The sequence below is a fragment of the Protopterus annectens genome, chromosome 5.part1, assembly GCF_019279795.1.
Source record: "Protopterus annectens isolate FY-2018-M chromosome 5.part1, PAN1.0, whole genome shotgun sequence".
NCBI classification, from domain to species: domain Eukaryota; kingdom Metazoa; phylum Chordata; order Ceratodontiformes; family Protopteridae; genus Protopterus; species Protopterus annectens.
The window spans coordinates 719,954,232-719,978,686 of NC_056736.1; the positions used below are offsets into that span (position 1 = coordinate 719,954,232).

The 24,455-nt window shown below is 39.6% G+C and overlaps 1 protein-coding gene across 1 annotated transcript in view; it reads left to right on the forward strand.

Moving 5' to 3' along the window:
* Positions 1-24,455, forward strand: part of MYO7A (myosin VIIA) — a 1,588,820-nt gene that overhangs the window by 437,104 nt on the left and 1,127,261 nt on the right. The window contains exon 11 of the mRNA XM_044073349.1: positions 1,916-2,035. Coding sequence (XP_043929284.1) covers positions 1,916-2,035 — 120 coding nt within the window. The remainder of the gene's footprint in view (positions 1-1,915; positions 2,036-24,455) is intronic.

A 24,455-nucleotide genomic window follows, 5' to 3' on the forward strand; every position in this document is an offset into this window, starting at 1 on the left:
CAAAATAGGCACTATGGGGATGGCAAAAGCCTTAGCCAGTAGCCAAAATCCCAGAGATGACAGATAAAGACCATCTCTGGCAAAGCATCAAGGTCTGTAGATCATGTCATCCTAGGCTGACAGATACTGGATCCCCATAGAATGACACCAGAATCTAAGCCAATTATTGAAGTCAATGACTTTTTGTTTGTATTGAGGTATCATTCTAGGTGAAGGTAAAATGCTGCTTAAGGCTAGGGACATACCTGCCTGAGACCCATAGTCCAAGACCTCTGTGATCTCAGTCATGTCTCTCTTCATATAGTCCAGAGAGGTATGTCTCAAGTCATTCACACCAACATGGACTATGATGGAGTCATAACAGTACCTGTTGTTCAGAGACTTGAGTGTATGTGTGATATGGCTGATCCTGGCACCTGACCGACAGCAGACCGTGACCTTTTCCTTAGCCAGCCTGGTGAGAGGGACATTTGTGTGTCACACAATGGAATCACCTGTGACTAATATGTTTGTTTTTTTGTTTTACCTTAAGGGCTTGATAAGTGAGACACCGGTGCATGAGCATGTGTATTGTGTTCTTCTGCAGAGGATGTATTATGTGTAGCATGCTTGTGCTTGTGTTTGGGAGGTCTCTGATGTTTAGGTATGTTTCTGGTGAGGATATCCACATATGTAGGTATGTGTGATGTGTGTTTGGGTAGAGTAGGAGGTGAAGTGTGCATGCTGACAACCCACTAATTGTCATATGTACTGACTGATGTGTGAGAGAAAGGATTCAACATTCTTAATATAGTTGCATCTCTCACATGTTGAGCTTGTGTGGACTAGGAGTAGAGGGTTGTCGGTGAACATGAGGCAGTTACTGCACTTCCTCGGGATGCCTATGTTGACCAAGATGGCTGGAGAAACTGTGGTAAATTGTCCGTCCATATTGTTAAGCAAATTTGTATGCTCAGGAAAAGAGGTTGCACTTAGGAATGGCTAGTGGGTGAGAGGTGTGTTGGCGCCTCTGAGGCTAGGCTAGGCTAGGCTTAGTGTTCCACTTGACTACAGAGAAGGGCCATGGCCACAAGCAAAGTGTTAAGGGAAAATTTAACAAGTAAAACATTTGCATCTGTAACCACCAACGGTAACCACCGCTATATGGTAGTGCACGATGGTGCGCTACACGCAAATAAGTGCAAATGTGGGGCTTAAATAAAAAGAGAAATAACCCTTTTAACTCAAACAAACCAATAAGGACACTTTCAAGGAGCTCTAGACCAATCACCCTCGATTAGATGAGACCCAGAAAGCAGTCTCATCCACAAGTTATATTATGGATCCCTGGTTCTTGACCCAACAACACCAAAAATCCTTGATGATCTACAGTATGTGTTGAGCTTCTACAAAGTACTGTGTGTGTGTGGAAGTGCAACTTTATGTTAAACACAAATGTTTGTATTATGATAATCTTGATTGTCAAGAAAGAGACAAGGTACAGGGTCTGATTCTCGCCTTTGGAAGGGAAATTGGATAGACTTAAAATGGTCCACAGGGTTAACTAACCTAATGTATACTATGGCCCTATAACTAGGCAATATGACAATGGTATATGTGCTATTTGCTTTAGATACATTTGTGTGCAGAGATGGTCAATGGTCAGAGGAACAGAAGGGAATAAAAATGTAGATAATGAACAGAATATACTAAAAATTAATTAATATCACCAGACTTGCAATATAGAAAGAGAGCTGTGGTTCATCTTTGCTTCCATGTAGTCTGTGGAACTTTTGTTTGGAGCCCAATGTATCTATGTAGGCTGTGCTGATCATTGCATTAAATGACACTTCTAACTGAAAACTTCTTTCTCTTTGTATTATATTGAGAATATTATATTAAACTGGCACTAATGGACCATTTTGTATTCTTCTAGGTTGATGCTAAGGACTTGATGAATTGCCTTACCAGTCGTACCATTATAACAAGGGGGGAGACTGTTTCTACCCCTCTTAGCATGGAACAGGCTCTGGATGTCAGAGATGCTTTTGTTAAGGTAAGGCAAGTAGTTTTAAAAAATATCAAAACATCAGTAACTGCTCATATAGTAACATCAGCTCCAACTCCAAGTGGCTTTCAGATGAGGCAGGTGACATTCTTTGACTCTTAAAGGGTTTCACCCTGTCTTCATTTGTACTATTCTAGCTCTGTGGTGCATACTTAGGTCTCTGGTGGCCACATTAATGTTAACAGATAGGTCTGATTCTGTTCTCATTGTTTCTTCTCTAATCTCCACTTTTACTTCTTTTTCCACTGAAACTGTCTGTCTTCAGACTTTAAGGGTGATAGTATAAATCTGACAAAACTGTCTTTTTGTGTGGTTTTCTATTTGATAGGTTAATCTGACTTGGTCTATAGTATTTCTTCAGGAGATGCCCCAGAAGGTAGCTGTATTGTCTATGTGAAGTTTGGCCAGCAATGTGGCAAATCCATTTCTTTGCTGGTGTTACCAAGGCAGTGATGCAGCTTGTTTCCTCTCTCTCTCTCTCTCTCTCACACACACTCTCTCTGTATGTATCTCTGTACATAGTGAGGGCATTTTGATGACTTCAGAATACAGTCTCAGTGTGTTCAACACTGTTGGATTATACCCCAGAAATGACAGAATCTTTGGCTGGAAGGAAAGCAACAATATGGATGAAGTTTTACTAGACAGTCAGGGGTCACCATTGTTGGAGACAATAGCAGAAAGGTTTATCATTGCTGAGCATCAAACCAGTTCACCAGAAGGAGGTAAAGCCACATACTGCACAAGCCAGGCTGTGACAGTGTCTTGAGTCAGGCCATAATATTTAAGAGGGTAATGTTCTAAAATTGAAATAAGTTAGTTGGCCAGCCTGCTTAAAATGGCACTTCACATAGAGCTTAGTGTGAGTCAGTTGTCGAGCAGTTGGACATTTGCCATAAGGGGAGCACAAAGCAAATTAGGAGGGATGGTTTGCCAGGAGTACAGAGACTGACATTTTCTTTTGTGTCTGGAATATATTTGTTAGCTGGAAGATAATACAGTATGATAAGGATTAGAGAAATGGGGAGCAAAGATTTCTTCAAATATGCTGTATGTGATTTTCTTGGGTATACAGTGTCTTTCACATTCCTCACATTTGTTTCTTCTGCATATTAATAGGTTCATAGGTTCATTTTAAATTAATTTTGCTATGCCTTTTTTTGAGGTTAGTATACTGTGCCTCTGTCTAACAGTGACACAGAAGTGATAGCCGGGGTAAACCTACGATCTCCCATCCACTCATCAAGATTCCTCTTGAAGAGAGTCAATGTGGGACTCTGCCTAACCTGGACTGGGATTTTATTCCAGAGTGAAGGGAGCCTCTGGGTTATGAATCTGTCCCTCCAGCATGTCCTATTTATTTCAGTGCTGAGGTTCAAGTCTCTCGAGCGAGTAGCTTGATGGGATTTGGATTTTCTGAGGTGCAGCATGTCCATTAATTCCGGGTTGGACATGGCTTTATACGTCAGGCACAGATCGCCTCTGAGCAGGCGGTATGCCACTGAGTAGAGCTGGAGTTTCTTTAACCGGGCAGCATATGGCATCTGTTTGAGCCCTTTGATCCTCTTGGTGAGGTACTTTTGGGGTATTTCCAGTTGCTGCAGGTGTCTGGTAAGGAACATCCCAAAAGGGGCATTGTACTCAATTATGGGCCTGATGAGGGATGAGTAAAGAGGCACGATGACCTCCCCTGATCTAGATGTGAATCCCTTCATGATTAGGTGGGCTATATAAAATGTTTTTCTAACCACTTTGGCCACGTGGTTGTCAAATGAGAGATTGCTATCAACTTGGGTCCCCAGGTCCCTAATGGCTTCTTCTGTACTTAATGGATTACCACCTATGTGGTAATTTGTGGGCACTTTGTTTTTGCCAAACGGGATGACTATACACTTTTTGGCGTTTAGCTTGAGGCCATGGCTCTGGCACCAGTTGTCTGTTTCTATGAGGCCCTTTTGGAGGATGCTTGTGTCAGCTGGAGAGTTGATTATGGCACCCAGTTTGCAGTCATCTGCGAACTTGGTCAGCCACAGTCCTTCTGTGTTGGCCTGTTCCGCCGAGAAATATATACTGAACAAGAGAGGTCCCAGGACTGAGCCTTGTGGGACGCCACTTGTAACTGGTTTGGAGTCTGACATGGCTTCAGCAATTCTAACCATGTGGGTTCTGTCCTTGAGCCAGTTTGCAATCCATCTGGTGACATAGGGGTTTATATTTAAGCTGGTGAGCTTATCTATAATTCCCGAGTGGGGTATTGTATCGAAGGCTTTTGCGAGGTCCAGGTAGGCGGCCCGCATACCTCTCAACTGTCCAGAATTTTACAGAATATCCAGATTTTTTTGTCTCATATTTATGGTCTATTTCTTATTAAGCGCATGGTTTTCTGGCAAATCACTGAAGATTGCAATCACTAAGTAAGAATTTGAATTTCAGATTTCATATATACATGAAAATATAAAACTTGTTATTCTAGCAACTTTCTGAGTCTATAAGAGCAATACTTAGAATCTGTCACTGATTTTGGCCTTTTGTCCCTTCATTATTTCTGGCTTTGCCCATATTTCTTGATTGAAGATGTTGAGAGGTATTTTTTGGTGGGGTAATTTATACCCTTAGTTTGGAGTCTTCTACATTCTCTAACAAATTTTAAAATCTATGCCTGACTTTAATATATTTAAAAGCTCCTATTACACTGATGATTCAATTATAAAACGTTTGATATGAGTTCTTTTTGGGACTGTAGATTTTATTTGCTGGGTTGCATACTAAGTATATTATAATAAACCCATTGACTGGCAGTCTTAAGTATTATTCCTCTTCATGACATGACAAATGTTTATCTTCCAGCTGCTTTCTATTTGGAACAAGATATGGACATATTTGTTAATGATGTGCTGGCTAAGAACTGATGCACGTATATATCAGTGATTTATTTTTCTGCCTGCTGTAATAACTTACCATGCACTTGTGTATTCAGCTGGGTCACATGTTTACATTTTCCTTTTTGTCACACCTCATCACTAAGGGCTTTTCATCCAGAAAAATTAATGGCCTTGTATGTCAGGTAGAGATCACCTCTGAGTAGGCGGTATGCAACCGAATACAGCTGGAGTTTCTTCAGTCGAGCTGCACAGGGCATCTGTTTGAGGCCAGTGATCCTCTTGGTGAGGTACTTCTGTGGTCTTTCCAGCTGTTGCAGGTGTCTTGTAAGATACATCCCAAATGTGGCATTTTACTCTATGATGGGTCTGATGAGTGATGAGTAGAGGGGCACAATGACCTCTTTTGATCTGGTCGCAAACCATTTTGTGATTAGGTGGGCCACATAGAAGGATTTTCCAACCACTTTGGCAATGTGATTATCAAAGGAGAGATTACTATCTATTTGGGTCCCCAGATCCCTTATTATGTCTTCTGTATTTAGGGGACTACCACCTATGTGGTAGTTTGTGGGTACTTTGTTTTTTCCAAAGGGGATGACTATGCACTTTTTGGCATTTAGCTTGAGGCCATGATTTTGACACCAGGTATCCGTCTCAGTGAGACCCTTTTGAAGGATGTCTGTGTCAGCCGGAGAGTCGATTATAGCCCCTAGTTTGCAGTCATCTGCAAATTTGGTCAGTCATAGTCCTCCTATGCTTGTCTGTACCTCTGAGAAGTATATGCTGAACAGGAATGGTCCTAGGACTGAGCCCTGAGGAACGCCACTTGTAACCGGTTTAGAGTTGGACCTAGCTCACGCAACTCTCACCATGTAGGTTCTGTCCGTGAGCCAGTTGGTAACCCATCTTGTGATGCAAGCTTATGTTCAGGCTGTTGAGCTTGTCTATAATACTAGAATGGGGAATGGTGTCGAAGGCCTTTGTGAGGTCTGGGTAGGCTGTGTGTACCACCTTTCCTTCGTCTATAGCCTTGGTAACTGTCTCAAAGAAGTCCACCAAGTTTAGGAGGCATGATTTGCCCTTAACAAAGCCGAACTGGGTAGTGTCCAGTGTTTGGAGGTTCCCAATGTCTCTGTTAATGAGTTCCATGATGATACACTCCATAGCCTTGCAGAATAAGCTAGTCAGGCTTATAGGGTGACAGTTCCCAGGGACTGTTGTGGCTCTACCTTTGTGGAGCAGAATAACCATTGCTGTGCGCCACTCTATGGGTACGTAGCCTGTAGAGAGGCTGAGTTTGAACTGTGTGTTTTGGTGTGGGGTTAGTTCATCTTTGAGCTCATGTAGGACGCAGCCTGGGACACCATCCGGTCCCATTGATGCTGTGTTTTTGGCTTTGGAGAGGGCTATTTTAACCTGAGTGTCTGTGATTTCAGGGGCTCTACATTCTTCTGGTATGGTTATGGGCCCTTTCGGGTGTGAGAGGGGGGTGAAGTTTGCACTGAACCTGTCTGCCAGGATGTTGGAGATATCTGTCGGTTCAGTGTATTTTGTGCCATTCTGAGCAATGCCACTTAGATTCTTGACATAGCTAAGGAATGCCTTGTGGTTATCCTTGGAGTCCTTGGCAATTTTTCTTTTGAAGCTCGCCTTGGATGATTTTATGAGGGATCGTAGTTTCTTGCTGATACTGATCAGGGATGTCTTCCCCTCTTGGGATTTTACTCTTTTCTGTACTAGTTTCCTCCTTCTATTGTATAGTTTGTTTATGGCAGGGGTCCACCAGACTGGTTTCCATTTCTTGGAGGAGTGAGTCTTGGTTTTGCTTGGATAGCATGATCCATGCATTCTTGTAGGTGCCTTAGAATGCATTAGTAAAGGATTTTGCAGCTTGGACAGCGTTATCATTTAGCATGGGGGCTTTGAAACTTTCCACCTCGGTTTTAAGTAATGTGAAGTTTGCTTTTGAAATGTTTTTCATGGTGGTTTCCTTGTCTGGGGGTGGGAGCAGAATGTGGATATCCAAAGTGATTTGTTTATGGTCAGATCTAACCAGCGAGGGGTTGACCTCCAGTGTGGAACACCGGTCACCCATGTTGGTGATGACCAGGTCCAATATGTTGTCACCTCTGGTGGGAGTGTTGACCAGTTGATCCAGGGCATTTGAGTTTATAAATTCTAGGAAATGTTGGGTAGTACTTGAGTAGTTCTCCCAGTTAATGTTTGGGTAATTGAAATCACCCAATATTAGGGTGTTTGGTAGGACCTTTATGTTTCCCAGTGTTTCCAGAAATGCGGAATGAGGGTCTGGGGTCATGGTGGATGATCTGTAGCAAGCTACAATTTGAATTGCAGTTTTGCCCATTGTTAGTTGCACGTGGATGATCTCTGAAGCATCATGCTGTGCCACTAACCTGGAGGTGTGGGTATCCTTGATGAATATGGATATGGCCCTGCCTTTTGTATTTCAGTCCTGGTTCTGTGACCGAAATGTATGGTATGAGTTTTAGTCTGGTAGTGCTGGGGTGCTCTCTGGAGCCTTAAACCAGGTTTCTGTTACTGCACATATATTGATTTTCTCCATACTGAGGAGTGCCTCGAGTGCTTGCATTTTGAGGTTTAGACTTCTGGCATTGAGTAGCATTACCATCAGTTTTTTGTTACTTGTGCTATTTATGGCGGTGGGTTTGTCTTTTGAGCCTTGCCTAAAAAAGGCACTATGGGGGTGGAACGAGCCTTGGCCAGTATTCGAAAGCCTAAGGGTGACAGGTGCAAGCTGTCTCTAGTGAAGCAGCATGGCTTGTCGAGCATGTCATCCCAGGCAGACAGACACTGGATCACCTTTGAATGACACCAGAAACTTAGCCAGTTGTTGACATTGATAATTTTTTCTTTGTACCGTGGTATCATTCTTGGTGAGGGCATGATGTTACTCAGGGTCAGGGTCATACCGGCCTGGGCTACATGATCAGAGAGCTCTTCCATGTCTCTTTTCATGTAGTCCAGGGTGGTATGGCTCAGGTCATTCACACCAAACATGGACAATGACAGAGTCATATTTGTACTTGTTCTGGAGTGACCTGAGTGCTTGTGTTATGTGGCGAATCCTCGCACCTGACAGGCAGCTAACAGTAGCATTCTCCTTATTCAGCCTAGTGAGTGGGATGCCAGTGTGCCTGACTATAGAGTCACCTATTACTAGTATGTTGGGTATGGTATTTTGCCTTAAGGGCTGGCATTGCGTGGTACACTGGTTTTGTGAAGTATGTGTTTCATGGTTTGTGTTTGGGGGTGGAGGTTGCTTGGATGTAGGCTTTGGAGATCTCTGTTGCTTTTGCAGATTTTTGTTTAGAGCCTCTAAGTATGTTTTCGTGTATTTATGTGTGTTTTTTGCCAGTGCTGGTTTGATGGGTCTATGTGACACTGGTGGTGTGATGCAAGTATTTCTTTTCTCCTCTTGACTGTCTGATCTAGTCTTGGGTTGAGAGAGCTTAGCCTCCAGTTTGGCTGTATAATTGCATCTCTTGCCTGTATTAGTGTTTGGTGGTAGGAGGAGAGGGTTGTCCAGATTCACCAGTTGGACTGGAGAGTACACCTGAAACTGCCCTTTGGACATGCCTTGCACAGGTACAGTGAATTGTTTTACTGAATAGCTGGTAAGGTCAAATAGAGAGCCTCGTCCTTCTGTACAGTATAGGGGGGTCTAGTGCTAGGGTTTATAAGTGCTTGCTGTGAGTTTTGAGCAAGTGCCAGGCTGAGAAATTAATATCTTGAGTGCTTAAGGTGAAAGTTTGTCTAGTTCCAAGGGAAAAATTGAAGAGGAGACTTTGTGGAGCCGGGAATAGTTATACCCTAGCTGACCAGCGCTGTTCAGTGCACAAAACTGGGCAAATGCGGTTTTTATAGCAGGGAAATGAAAGAGATAGAAATTAGCCCAAAATGGCCAATAAACTACTAATTTCTGGGCTGAAACCTCTCCTCCTGGGACAGATAGGCTGCTCAAAGCTCAAAACTTTTGGCTAGTTAATTCATAGTCCAGTGGACATTATAGGGGTTTGCATTAAGTTTGTCTAATTGTTTAGTAATACCAGCATGGGGGATATTATCAAAAGCCTTGTCCAGGTCAAAATAAGCAGTGTGCACAGAATGACCACTGTCAACAGCCCCTGTAACCTTTTACAATTAAGCTTACTAGGTTCAGGAGAAGGACCTACCCTTCACAAAACAAACTAATTGAGATCAACATCATTTAAGATGTCCTTGTCTGTATAAATGAGTTCTGCTATGACACATTCCATAGCTGATGTGTCTATAAATACTCAGGTGTGTACAGGAGGGCCACACTTGTATAGGAGAGGTTGAACAGTTTCCACAGAGTCTCAGATAGTACCTAGTAGCAGTAATGAGAATGCAGCCTGGCATGTTGCCTGGTCACATGGAAGTATTATTTTAGCCTTTTACAGGGATTTTAAGACTACTTGGTAAACTAACTTCTCAGGAATAGTGGGTTAAGAATCTGAGTAGAAGGGGTTCATTTCTTACTAAATCTGTCTACTAATATATTAGCTACCTCATGGTCAGAATGGTTGATGGTATTATGGATGAGCTCAGTGTATTGTTGGACATTATTTCTTAATTTTATGATGTAGCTAAAAAAAGATTTGTAGATAGATTAATAGGATTTGGCTTAGCATGCATCTGTTGAGGAATACGAAGTCTGAAACTCAAATGTATATTAATATTTAGTGACTTCAATCCTCAGATCATCCCAGTGATTTTATAGAAAACCATAGATTTTATGAGAAACAGACCAAAACTATGAGGCAAAAATCTGATCTGGACATTCTGTGAAAATCTGGGCAATATGTCCCTAAGTTAGTCAACAGCACTTTCTACCTTCTGCTGCCTCAGTCATTGTATTAATAGCTTTTGTGCTCTGGAGTTATTAAAAAATAACTGTTTAACAGCAATCTTTCTAAACTAATACATATTATCCAAATACCTCCTTATTTTCTCTTTAGACCTCTGCAGTACTTTAACCCTTGTCAGCCCTTCTAAATAATTTCTCTTATTTCTTAAACATATATCTTTCTCTTTTAATTATATCCTATTTTTAAACCTCATTTTTATTTTACCCCACTCACAAGCTATCGCTTCTGGATACATTTCTGTCTTCCTAACAAGTCTTGAATAATTTCTACTACCCATTTGTTGAATTCCTTTCTTTTTTACAGAAAGGAGGGGAAAGTGCCAGTGTCTCATTTTTACTTCATTACACTGTATTTTTATCTTCATTTTTATTGGTGCGTGATCTCAGATAGTTATTGGATGTGTTTTGAAGCTTTCGATTAGATGCACATGTTCCTGTGAAATATAAGTTCTATCCATTCTAACCAAGCTATTGTGCCTTAGAGAATAAAACTTAAATTCTGTTTAAGTTCCTACTACTGAATTCAAGTCTTTCATATAAAATATTTTCATAAATTTCTTTAGAAATCTACCCTCTTTTTTATATTTTCTTTTTTTTAGGTTCCCCTGATACATCTTCAGTATTGCAGATCAAGTTCCCAGCCTCCACCTATAAGTAATATTCCCTGCTGAAAGCTGATTATTTCTCCCAAACTTTTCACAAGCTCCATAACAGCAGTTTTTGATGTAATATAAAAACAAGCTGGTGTAATCACCCTCCCTTGCCATTAGCCCATTACTACCACAAATCCACTATTATTGTCTTTTTTCTTCTTCTATCACTATTGATTCCCCTCTAGCAATTATCATAATTAATTCCCTTTTCCTTTGTCCCTGATATTCTGCTGAATATCTATCCTGAAATTCTTTGTCAAATGCACATGCTCCTTTTTTTTTTTTTTTTTTTTTTTACAAATGTTTCTCCTGCTGCATTGGTATTTGCACTCTGCATTTCTTAACATAATTCAATACTCTTTCTTTTTTGTCTATACCTGTAGGGACATTTATGTTTCAGGATAATATGGATAAAGTAACTATTATGATAAAAAGGTATTGTCCCACCTATTATATATATGACGGTTTCTGAATGTGTATTTCCATCTTTTGTCCTACATGCAATTTTCAGCAGGCTGATCTGTCATACAGTTGTTGCTTCTAATCTCCATTTGAAACTATGTCACATTTTTCAACACTTTTTGCTTCAAGGAAAACCATCCAAAAATTCAGAACCCCTCATGCCTTATTAACTTAGAAGCAATATATAAAACCATGTACATTTTCAACAAATGAAGTTTAACCTTCCAGACAGGAACAATTTCCCAAACTTACATCTGTCCACACAGAATTACCTAATGTAAGTCAAGTCTATAACACCATTTTGTATATTCCCAGTTCACACCAATAGCCTCTTAAGACATCCAGACCTTTTTTGGCTGGCTTTTTTAACCAAGTGATTTGTCAGCTAATAATAGGCAGAACTGGAAAGTGCAAAGAGTCATTAACAAAATGACACTAAGATTGTTGCCCTGCAATAGAGAAATTAATCAATTAATTTGTCACTTATTATTCATATTTTCATATTTATGATAATATTTTTATAATTGAGAACCCCATGTGTTATTGAGGGGGCATGGTAAGAAATGCCATGGTGGGAAACAGGGAAACAGGGGAAACAGGAACATCCATTGTCAGTTTCCATTTATATCACATTATACCTGAAATATTGCTAGTTGGTTAGTAATTATGAAAATAAACACTATTTGTGTGTGTACTTAATATTTCAGAAACCAAATAACTTACAAAATATTGCATGGTTTCAGTTGAAACCTTAGATTTTATTGAAGAAAACTGTCTTTGATATTTGCACTGTAAGTTGTACATCTTTATATATATTCAGTGTTATTTATATTACTAATTATGAAATTAAGCATATGAGTTCATATTTCTGTAAATATCTCAATAAACATACATTGGTAGAGGAATTTCTTGTTGTTATGTGAAAGCCTGTCTTGTTAACAAAAATGTTCTAACAATATATGTCTAGGTAGTACAGTTTCAAGACATGACAATTTGTCTGAGAAAGTTTAACAAAACATGTAATTGGGGGTTTGTGTACATTATAATAAATTATAGCATTTACGGATTATGATATTATTATCACTGCAAAGAATACCTTTTTACTCAACATTGTTATTTGTATGGCTTTATTACTTTTTATTGTACACAAAATAAATGCTGTGCAATGCAAGATGCGTGTAGGCTGCTAAACGTGTGACATTCCACACCAGATAGGTGTTAATGAGCTGAAATTAGAGTTACCCATGCTAAAGTGCATGCTACACCCTGTGTTCCCACTTACACTGATTGCTGTCTCTTCTCTGTTTCTTTCCAAGATGTGAAAAAAAGGTTGCATGCGTTCAAAAGACATTACCTTTTAACCCTAAGGAAAAAAGTGTGCTGGGTCTCTTTAAATAAAACTAAATTGTGCTCTGTTCCATTAAACACATTAAAGTATTAGGGCTGCTGGTAAAGCTACTATCTCCTATTCACTTCCCATAATTTCAAATGTTATTTGTCACTGAACTGCTTGCCACTGTACCTTTACATTGTACATTTCCCCCAGCAAAGAATGTTTAGACCTCTCAGAATTAATTGCTTGCACCTGTAGACTGTTCTTTTCCATGTAAAAATTAGTCAACAATGAGAAAAGAAAAAAAACTAACAAGTTTGTAGACACATGAAGAAATCTTTATAAATTAATTCCCCTGGCCAAGTGCCTTCAGCTGCAGGCTTCTTGTCTCCCACTGAGAACATTTGCTAATTGAAAAACGAGCTAGTATCATTGTAGACAGAAGAAACTTACCATTTTTTCATGGCTTTCATCATTTTGTCTTATTTTCAAGTCTATTTGTTTACAAAAAATACTTTTTTATAGCTTAAGCCACAGATATTAATATAGATAGCCACCCCTGTAAAACAGGAAAAATGTCTTAATTCTACATATAATATAATCTGTGCACTTACACCCCACCCCAACCCAGCTGCCTATGATCACAGCATACTATCTTAAATTTGCTGCTGTCCAGTCTTTCTTCTCTTGTTATACTGTTAAGCCTATATTTTGCACAACTAAAAAAATTACTTGGTTTCTTTAATATGTTTAACGCATACAAATGACCCCCACACACACACACACACACACATACACACAAATTTAAAGTACCCCTGACTGCACAGTATACAAAACTGTTTTACAATAAAACATGCACTTTTTATCAAGAAATGTTTTATACAAATAAAAACAAAAATTGCTTTACTTACAATTATTTATTATTTCCCTTTAGTGTCCTGCTAAATATTAATAACATAAAGTGGGGTATATGCTTTACAGTCCACCCACAGGTTTAACAAGGGGAAAAAAAGTATTTGGAAGCAGGACGACTGTTCTATCCTATGCAAGGTATAACCAGTATAGCTTAACCTACTGCAGCAGTGATCATTGAAACACCTACTGTTATTTGATAAGTTTACTTGCATATGTTCATAGGTAAGTAGTAGGCTAGCTGCCATTGTGGGTCATTTTAAGCCTAGCCAATTTGCCTTTTTGTGCTTGAAATAACCTTTCCCATTTGATTATAGATTGACCTTACCCATCCCATGGTCAATAATTATATATTACTCCTAATGAGAATAACTGGAAAAATGTTGTAGATAATTTGAGGGGACCCATGCATGGGATAAAGCATTTAGCAGCTGCTTTGTCCATTTGTGATACAGGGGCAATCCTGAGTTAAATTTTCTGTTTTCCATCCATAGGTCTAAATTGCACTTGAAAATGGACAGGGATGAACTTTGTTTTATGTGGCTTAGGAGTCTGTTCCAGTAACTCACAGCTGCAGGATTCCAAAGTACACCATTTAGCACCCCAACACACGCACACACACACACACACACACACACACATACACACACACACACACACACACACACACACACACACACACACACACACACACACACACACACACACACACACACACATTCATGCATGCACTCACACACATGTAAACACATGCATATATATATATATATATATATATATATATACACACACACACACACACACACACACACACACACACACACACACACACACACACACACACACACACACACACACACAAAGACACACAGAAGTGTACAAACACTAAGTGTACAAACACTCCAGGACATAGAAGGCAGGGTGAGTAAGAAGTAATAAGAGATCTGGGGACCCAGGTAGATAGTAATCTCTCCTTTGATAATCATATTGCCAAAGTAGTTAGGAAATCCTTCTATGTGGCCCATCTAATTACTAAAGGGTTCGCATCTAGAAATAAAAAGGTTATAGTGCCCCTCTACTCGTCACTCATGAGACCCATCATAGAATACAATGCCCCATTTGGGATGTACCTCACAAGACACTTCCAACAGCTGGAAAGACCACAAAAGTACCTCACCAAGAGGATTACTGGCCTCAAATATATGTCCTATGCAGCCCGACTGGAAAAACTCCAGCTGTACTCAGTTGCATATCGCTTACTCAGAGCTGATCTCTGCCTGACTTACAAAGCCATGTCCAACTCAGAATTGATGGACATGCTCCACCTAAAGAAATCCAAGCCACTGCGAGCTACTTGCTCTAGTAAGCTAAACCTTGCTACAACAATAAATAGAACATGCTGGAGGGATAGATTCCTGTCACAGAGACTCCCCATGCTTTGGAACAAAATTCCTAACTACATTAGGCAGAGCCCCTCACTAACACTCTTCAAGAGAAACCTTGAGTGGATGGGTAACAGAAAATACACCTCTGTGATCACTTCATTGGCTCTTCTTGACAGAGGCTCAGTTAATTAATCAATCGGGCAGTGAAAGCTGACACACTCTGGCTAGGCTTATAAATGCCCTTGGGCAGATAGCCTAGTCCCTACCTATGATCCTATGAAACTGGTAAGTGTGTAAATATGGCAACAGCAGTTGTAATCCTTACTTTCACACTGTACAGGTGTTTGTGAAAAATGTGCTGTTGTGTTCCAGTGAATAATAACTTAATAAGTCACTTTTCCAGAAAAAGGGTCAGAAGGCTGCACCTGTAGCAGATGGCTGGTATATAGGCAAAACTGCTACCTTTTTGTGGTTTCACAGACTGAGTGGAGGATTGCAGAGATAGAGTCTGAGGGCTGGATTGTAGCCCTGTAGCAACACAGTCCCAGCACAGGCATTAGATGAGGTGGGAGACGAACGAAGGGGTATAGCCCACTTACCTTTTCCAGGGGTGGATGGTGGGAATATGCACAGTCTGGGGCATATGCTCAATGTATAATTTTCCTGGTTAAGCCCAGAAAATCTACCTGTGGTGTTTATCAAAAGTGGGCAGGAATTTTCCTGCTCATTTAAATATCTTGTGAAAGTGAGGTACAGCCCAGTGCAGACACATATTTCACACCTACCTATTGAATTGTTAGCTGTGTGTGTACTGAGAGGTTAGGGGATATAAGAAGAAATCCACGGCTCCCTAATTTCTGATCAAAACACTTTACTCTGATTTGCTTTTAATCATACACAGAGATTTGAAAGTCTACATTGCTAACTCTCCTTAAAAACATAAAGCTGGTCAATAAAAGGCAGTAAGCAGCGAAAACACAAACAAAATAAATAAAACACAAAACAAATAAAAAATACAGAAAGATAAATAATTAAATGGCCATCATTTTATCGATTAGAACCACACGGACATGCTTAGGCTTGAACCAGTAATGCTGAAGCTGCCAGATAATGTTTAACACCACTATACTAATGAGAAGCTAATAACATTCTGCTGAAAGCACTAGTCGCTTTGTGGCACACTGGATAACACACTGGACTTCTAATGAAATGGTAAAATCATTCAAAAGTTGTGGGTTTGAGTCCCAACAGAGTTGAGTTTAGAGGGAGGGATTGTCATAATGGTTAAGGTCTTTACTTCACAGAAGGAAGGTGCAGGGTTTGATGTTTTTCTAGGGGTGTTATTGGCTAGGCTTGTAATAGTCGGTGACTGATGGCCTTGGCTAGGCTTGTAATAGTCTGTGACTGATGGCCTTGGCTAGGCTTGTAATAGTCTGTGACTGATGGCCTAGAATTTATGTATGAATCTATAGAGCTGATCGTGCTTCATGATGCAGTTATATTTATGTATGATGTATTTCAATGACCGGCTTTTCATTTTTAAGAAGAGTCAGTGATGTAGACCTGTAACGCTCCATGTATGATTGAAAGCCGATCAAAGTAAATGTAAAAAATACAATTGTTGTTGCTGGGTCTTGATGCAGGGAAAGCATTTGACAGAGTAAGCTGGGACGTTATGAGCAGGGCAAAGGCACCATTTGCATTCCCTGATAAAATTGTAAGGCTGATTAGGAAGATATGTGAGGGATCTGAGGCAAAAATTCAAGTGGGTGGGGTCCTCTCTGATCATTTCTGCTCGAGCAGAGGAACCAGACAGGGGTGTCCTTTTTCTCCTTTTTTATTTGCTTTATATTTAGAACCGATGTAAAAGAAAATAAGGGACTCAGAAATTCAAGCATATAATTGGTATGGTAGTCGATGAAAGCTGGCTGTATTTGCAGATGATATTATTTTATGCCTGATAAAACCAGAAAAGGACATTTCATTGTTGTGGAACATTTTCAGGCAGTTTCAAATCTTTTCAGGATACAAAATTAATGAAGCTAAAACAAAGGCAGTAGCAGTAAATTATGTACCCACACACAAATTGGTTCAGCAATATCCATATTGATTGGGACATGATAAAATGAAGTATTTAGGAATATGGATTAAAAATGATTCTGGTGTGGCAGCTAAGGATATGTGGGAAGAGACTAAACAGAAGATAATACAAAAACTGAGGAAATGGAAGCTCTGTTATATGGATATTGATATTATGATACAAGCAATTCAAATGTTTTTAGTCCCATGAGTCTTATACACAGGCTAGGCATATTTTTATCAAGCAGAGGAGAGGTTGTGGATAGCAATTAATAAACAGCTGAAGGACTTTATCTTGGAGGGGAAGATGGCAAGAGTCAAGTGGGATAATCTTATTCATGCAATAGAACAGGGCGGATTGGGATTACCCAAGTTGAAGGGGTATTTCAGAGCTACACAGTTAAGGCTCCTATACATTGCACAAGCAGAAACCTATAGTTCAAAGTGGAAAGTGATGATGATGATGAAACGGGGGAAGTTCAAGAAAGATTTTGGATGCAGACCTTTAAGGAGAATAACAATAATCATACAGAATATTATATCCATAAACTAGCAGAAAGTATTCTGAGAACTAAGCCAACACGGGAATGGTGAAAGGAGATTCTGCTGATAGGGATGACTACAATTAGGGATACAGACAATAGGCAAGAGGGGGCTGGAATTTGTTGGAGAAAACTGGCAAAGGAACCAGGGTATTGGGAGCAAATAACTAGAGAGGGAAAGTAACAGAATGGGAAGATGCCAAGAATTTATTTGGAGTGCAGGTTAGAGATTGCCTTCCCAATCAAGGACTGATATCAGACTTTAGCCAAGAGAAAGAAATAGGGGGGTCCTAAATGAAAGGTCAACACTGGTATAGTTTTTAGTAGAACCTGGAACAGGAGCTGCCTTTAAAAAAGGAATAATTAGCAGAGCATATAAAATATTGCATGATAACTATACGACTCAATCAGGGGAGGGTAGATAGGAATGGGAAGAGAGACTGGATAAGCAATTCACAAAGAAGCAATGGAGGAATATATGTATGTATGTCTCACAGATATGCAACAAAGTCTAGAAGATTTAGGATCTTTGCTTGGAAATGTTTGCATGTGTATTTTTATACCCCAAGTAGACTCCAACAAACTTTTTCTCGGGTACACAGCAAATGTTGGAAGTGTGATGAAGAAGAAAGAGGTAACTGGGAACATATTTTCTGTGAGTGTAATGAGTTCGAAGACTTTAAAGATTCCCTGCAGACTACTGTGTCAGGGATACTGGGTGAGCAAATTGGTGAAACTAAGGAAATGATTTTTTATGAGCTATGATACAGAATTGGAATTGCTTAGACATAGTAAGGCCTTGCTAAGTCTAACTATGATGGCTGCCAAAAAGAAATTAATAGAAAATGGAAATCAAAGTCTAAACCAACTTTACTAGATGTAGTGAATATAGTAACAGAGATAAAATAACAACTTGAATTGGGATCTTTAGAAAAGGGTAGGAGCAAATTACAAAGGAAAAAAATGGGAATTGTGGGAGGAATGAGGTTTAAAAGAAGGCAGGATTTGAATGAATTATGTAATGTTTGACTGATAATGACTGGATAGATTATAAGTGATGTATAATGTTTGCAACTACAATTGTGTTCGTGTGGTTTGTAATGTATAATTTTGCAACTAAAATGATATCAATATGGTTTGTTTTCATTTATATAAATGTAACATTGCCTATGTCATACAAGATAATTTAATAAATATGTTTCTTGTTTAAAAAAAAAAAAAGCTGATCAAAGTAAAATGCTTCAGTCATGAATGAAGCCAAAAAATGCCGATGGCTGCCTTGTTGATGTTTCCCATGTTTGGCCCAGCCACAAAGCAGATGAGCAGTGGCAGTGAAGTCAATAGTTGGTCAGCAACAAATAGAAAAAATATATGTCTTCTTGTCAGTGTAGATCAATTTTACTAATTTTTCTACTTCAACAAATTATTTATAGGTTCATAGGTAGGTACTAGGCTATCGGCCCAAAGGCCTACGTAAGCCTAGCCAGCAAGGTTCCATAGCTTACGCCTCCCAAGAAAATTATTTTCCTGTGCCACTGTCCAGCAGAGACACAGAAGTGATCCCCGGGGTGTATTTCTTATTTCCCATCCACTCATCAAGATTTTTCTTGAAGAGTGCTAATGAAGAACTTTGCTTGACATAGATGAGTAGCTTGTTCCAGAGTATAGAAAGTCTTTGGGACAGGAATCTATCCCTCCAGCGTGTCCTGTTTATTGTGGTGACAAGGTTTAGGTCCCTAGAGCATGCAGCTCAGAGGGATTGGGATTTATTTAGGTGTAGCATGTCCAACAGCTCTGGGTTTGACATAGCTTTATATGTTAGGCAGAGATCACCTTGGAGTAGGCGATATGCTACAGAGTAAAGCTGGAGTTTTTTGAGGCGGTCAGTGTAGGGCATTTGTTTGAGGCCAGTAATCCTCTTTGTGAGGTACTTCTGTGGCCTTTCCAGCTGCTGCAGATGTCTTGTGAGGTACATTCCAAAAGGGGCATTGTACTCTATAATGGGTTTAATGACTGACGAGTAGAGGGGAACAATGACCTCTTTTTTCCTGGATGAGAACCCTTTTATGATGATGTGTGCCACGTAGAAGGACTTCCTGACTACTGTGGCAATGTGACTATCAAAGGAGAGACTACTGTCCACCTGTGTCCCAAGGTCTCTTATCACGCATTCAGTGTTAAGTAGATTGCTGCCTATGTGGTAGTTCATGGGTGCATAGTTTTTACCAAAGGGGATGACACTGCACTTTTTGGCATTGAGCTTGAGGCCATGGCTCTGACACCAGGCATCTGTCTCAGTGAGGCCCTTCTGTAGGATGTCCACATCATTTGGGGACTTGACTATGGCTCCTAGTTTGCAGTCATCTGTGAACTTCATTAGCCAGAGGCCTTCTGTGTTAGCCTGTACTTCAGAGAAGTTGATACCAAACAGGAGCGGTCCTAGGATGGAACCCTATGGTACTCCACTTGTCACTGGTTTGAGGTCAGATTTGGAGTCTGCAACTTTTACAGTGTGGGTTCTGTCAGTGAGCCAGTTGGCAACCCATCTTGTGAGATAGGGATTTATACCTAGTTTAGTGAGTTTAGCTATAATTCCAGAATGGGGGATGGTGTCGAAAGCCTTTGCAAGGTCAAGGTAGGCTGTGTGAACCACCTTACCCTCATCCAGGCTTTGGTGACTGCCTCAAAGAAGTCGATCAGGTTCAGGAGGCATGATCTGCCTTTCACAAACCCGAACTGGGTGGGATCCAGAGTTTGGAGGTTACCAATTTCTTTGTTTATAAGTTCCATGATGATACGTTCCATGGCGTTGCAGACCAGGCTCGTCAGGCTAATAGGTTGATAGTTCCCAGGATCAGTGGTGGCTTCCCCTTTGTGGAGTGGGATAAATGCTGCTGTGCGCCATTCAGTGGGCACAAAGCCTGATGCAAGGCTATTATTGAACATGGTGCTTAAGTGGGGAGCCAGTTCGTTCTGAAGTTCATGTAAAACGCAGCCTGGGATGTTGTCCGGTCCCATGGATGGAAGCATTGTCCTCCTCTTTTATGCTAGGCTGTGCTGGTGCAGTGGTTAGCATTGTCGCCTTACATCAAGAGATTTTCTGGTTCGATTCTCAGCTGAAGCACCTTCTTTGTGGAGTCTGCATGTCATCCCTGCGGTCTAGTGAGTTTAAAGACATGCAGATAGGTGCATGGGTGTGCCTTCTTGTGCCAACTCGACACTGTAAATATTCACTGCCAATCATTAGTGGACTGGAGTTCCACTGTGGTGACCCCAAGCTGGGAAAAGCCAAAAGACAGTTTATTGTCTTCCTCTTTTTTGCTCTTTCACATCCCCATCATGTAGGCTTAGAAGCCAAAATGAAGGTACCATCAGTTTTAAATTACCTAGTTATGTTAATAAAATCCTTCTATATAGGCATCATTCTTGAACTCCAGTTTAACTCACATGAGAAATATCTCTGATTCTGAACATTTCCAAGCTTACATTTCTTCTAGACTCTGTTGGCTACATGGCACAGTCAGATAAAGCCATGACTATGGCCCAGACAACCTGGGTTTGAGTAGTTGCCTATGGACAAGAGAGGCTGTGCGGGCTGGATGAGAATGAGTGAATAACAGTGGCTTACCCATCATGTGGGAGAGAGACAGCCTGACCCCATGAATGTGGGATAGTGATGTGGACTGCTAGTGGCTGGTCTAGGGAGAGCCAATGGGCAATAATGCAAAAGAAGAAGGTAGTCAGCACATTCTGTGATCCTTAATCGCCAAATCCTCATGCCCCCTCTTTATATGAAAAACACCTCTCCTATGTGTGGGATGGGAGGATGGCATAATGGTTAAGGTGTTTACCTTACAGACACAAGGTGCAGGGTTTGAATCTCACATGGGGTAATTGGCTAGGCTTGAAATGGCCCACAAGGGTAGTTAGCCTACTACAAATCTTTGAACCTAACTTTGATTTTTTTATCACTAATTTTTTGACCTGCCTATGCATAGATCTCATTCTGCTTTTCCAAACACGTCTTCCTGCAGGTTCACATGTTATACAATGCACCCATGAGGATTTGCCTCTCTCTGCCCTGCTTTTCATGTTCCAGTCATCCAGGCTGCTCGCAGGTTTCACTGCATGGATTAGTTGCTCACAGGTTTCACTGCATGGATCTTTTGCTCACAGGTTTCACAGCCTGGATCTGTTGCTCACAGGTTTCACAGCCTGGATCTGTTGCTCACAGGTTTCACAGCATGGATCTGTTGCTCACAGGTTTCACAGCATGGATCTGTTGCTCACAGGTTTCACTGCATGGATCTGTTGCTCACAGGTTTCACAGCATGGATCTGTTGCTCACAGGTTTCACTGCATGGATCTGTTCTGTTGCTCACAGGTTTCACAGCATGGATCTGTTGCTCACAGGTTTCACAGCATGGATCTGTTGCTCACAGGTTTCACTGCATGGATCTGTTGCTCACAGGTTTCACAGCCTGGATCTGTTGCTCACATGTTTCACTGCATGGATCTGTTTTTCACAGGTTTCACTGCATGCATCTGTTGCTCACAGGTTTCACTGCATGGATCTGTTGCTCACAGGTTTCACAGCATGGATCTGTGGCTCACAGGTTTCACTGCATGGATCTGTTTTTCACATGTTTCACTGCATGGATCTGTTTTTCACAGGTTTCACTGCATGGATCTGTTGCTCACAGGTTTCACTGTATGGATCTGTTGCTCACAGGTTTCACAGCATGGATCTGTTGCTCACAGGTTTCACTGCATGGATCTGTTGATACATTCTCTTGCCTTCCATCTACACACTTTTTTTATTTGTTTTAAACTCCTGATTTACAATGAGTGTTCCTAGCCTCTCTTTAAAGTTAGCGTGTTACATTCTCATTCTGTAACTGTTTTGTCTCTCCTTTATCTTCTTACGCATCCTGTCTACTATGGCGCCCTGTTGAAATATTGACAGTCATAATACTGGGTGCCTCGACACTGAAAAAAAGATCAAAAATACAGGAGAAGAGTGAAATATCACACATCACTTTTCTCCATTAAACTTGTTTTTTGCAGAAGGACAAGCCCCTCTGCACCCCAGGTGTGAAGGCAAGTCCCCTACACCCCCTGAACATTATTTATTTATTTATACTTATATATACAAACTTTGAGATCACCATATATCAGAAAAAATGGAATATTAAAAAAATGGCAATCTCAGACTTAGTGTACGTAAGTTCGAGTTATCAACCTTTCAGTCTCCATATTATGCAGATCATAACATTTCTAATGGTCACCACTGACATTGTCTGATATGTATTCAAGTGTGCAATATATTGTCATGAAACTGTTCCTTTATGTTTTGTGTGTTTGGATTTAGTATATATTTTGTCTTTTTTTCTATGCTGTTTTTACTGTATGACCTACCTGTATTTTTCATTCATTGCCATATTGTATTTGCCATGTGAAAGTTATGTATATTCTCATTATGAAAATCAGTTGCGTTCAGTCTACTAAAACACACTCCTCATCCAATGCACGGATGCGAACTGTCACAAACTCCACCACAAACAAAAGGTCAAGCACTAGAGGCAGTACTAAAAAAACTTCTTTAATACAAATGAAAGTTAAGCGCTTTCACCCACTGAATGTAGGCTTCATCAGAACAATAATACAAAATCTGCAGACCACTTAAATACTAATTTTGGCGCCAAAATGTCCATTTAAAAAAAAATTCTTAAAGTGAACTTACATGATATATACTTCACATTATGTATTGAATAATTAATTGTGCTTCATAAAAAAATATTGTACTATATAAAATATATATATATTAAATAAATGCATCACTCCAATATATTAAATATATAAAATATAATAATTAATATATATATTAATAAAATATATATATATTACATTTATAACAAGATATTCACTTGAGTCAAAATAAATATCATTTATGTAAAAAAAAAATAATTTCTACTAACTGAAATTCCTACTCATGCATATATCTGGAAAATTGTTGTAAAATATAAATTATATATAATATAAAATTCATTTATATGTCAACTAATAATACACCTAAATAACACAAATAAAAAACATACATAAAAAATATAAAAATATATATATATTTCATTGATGTAGATGTGTGTGTGTGTGTGTGTGTGTGTTTGTGTATATATATATATATATATATATATATATATATATATATATATATATATATATATATATATATATCTGTGAGATATAATTAAATACCATTTCATTCACCTTATGAACTCACATATAGCTGAGCATTAATACAACTAAACATAACTTCGTTTGCATTTTTGAATCAAAACTGGTTTAATTGTTATATGATCATTGAGCCCAGGCAGTGTAGATGCATCTGTGAAAAATTGCCACTAGACCTCCTTGTATCCCAGAGAAGCCTTATAGTTGCCTCCCCGGGGATCTATCTTAATATTCTCCAAAAGAGCGAACTTAAATGTATGATGGTCACCCCATTTCTCAATGTGCCTAAAGAGTGCGTTGTTGTAATCACTTTATCTAATACTGTACATATGATCATAAATTCTCTTTTTTAGGCTCCTTTCGGACTTTCCTGTGTAATACCCTGTACATACTATACATTTATCCATATATATCACTAGTTTGGAGTTGCAGTTCCCCTGCCTAAATATAATCTTTGTTTTGTTAACCTTGTCCAATGTCACTCCTTCATCCTCCATAATAGTGTGACATTGATTGCAGCGACCACATTTAGTTGTATGTTTAGTACTAGTAAACCATCCACTACTTATTCTACCATGCTCTAAATATATCTTTATGTTACATCCCATTTTGAACACAAAATTAGGCTTTTCCCCCCAATATATCTCTAATTTCCTTATCAGATATCATTACATTCCAGTTCCTAGTTAATGTACTTTTAACCTTATTAACATAAGGACCATACTCAAGAATGGATGCACGTTGATATCTTTCATTGGTGGTTTCTGAAAATCTACTGTCATTCTCCTTTTTATTTACTCCTAAAAGTGGGGGGTATCTCTTACCTCATTCATTAATAACATATTTCTTAACATCATTCATCATCTGTCTGGGATATCCCCTTTCACTAAATAAATGCATAATGAATTCTAATTCATCAATCATATCTGTATAAGTGGAAGTCATACGTGCTGCTGTTATGCATTGTCCCTTAAAAATACTGTACATCAATTTTCTGGG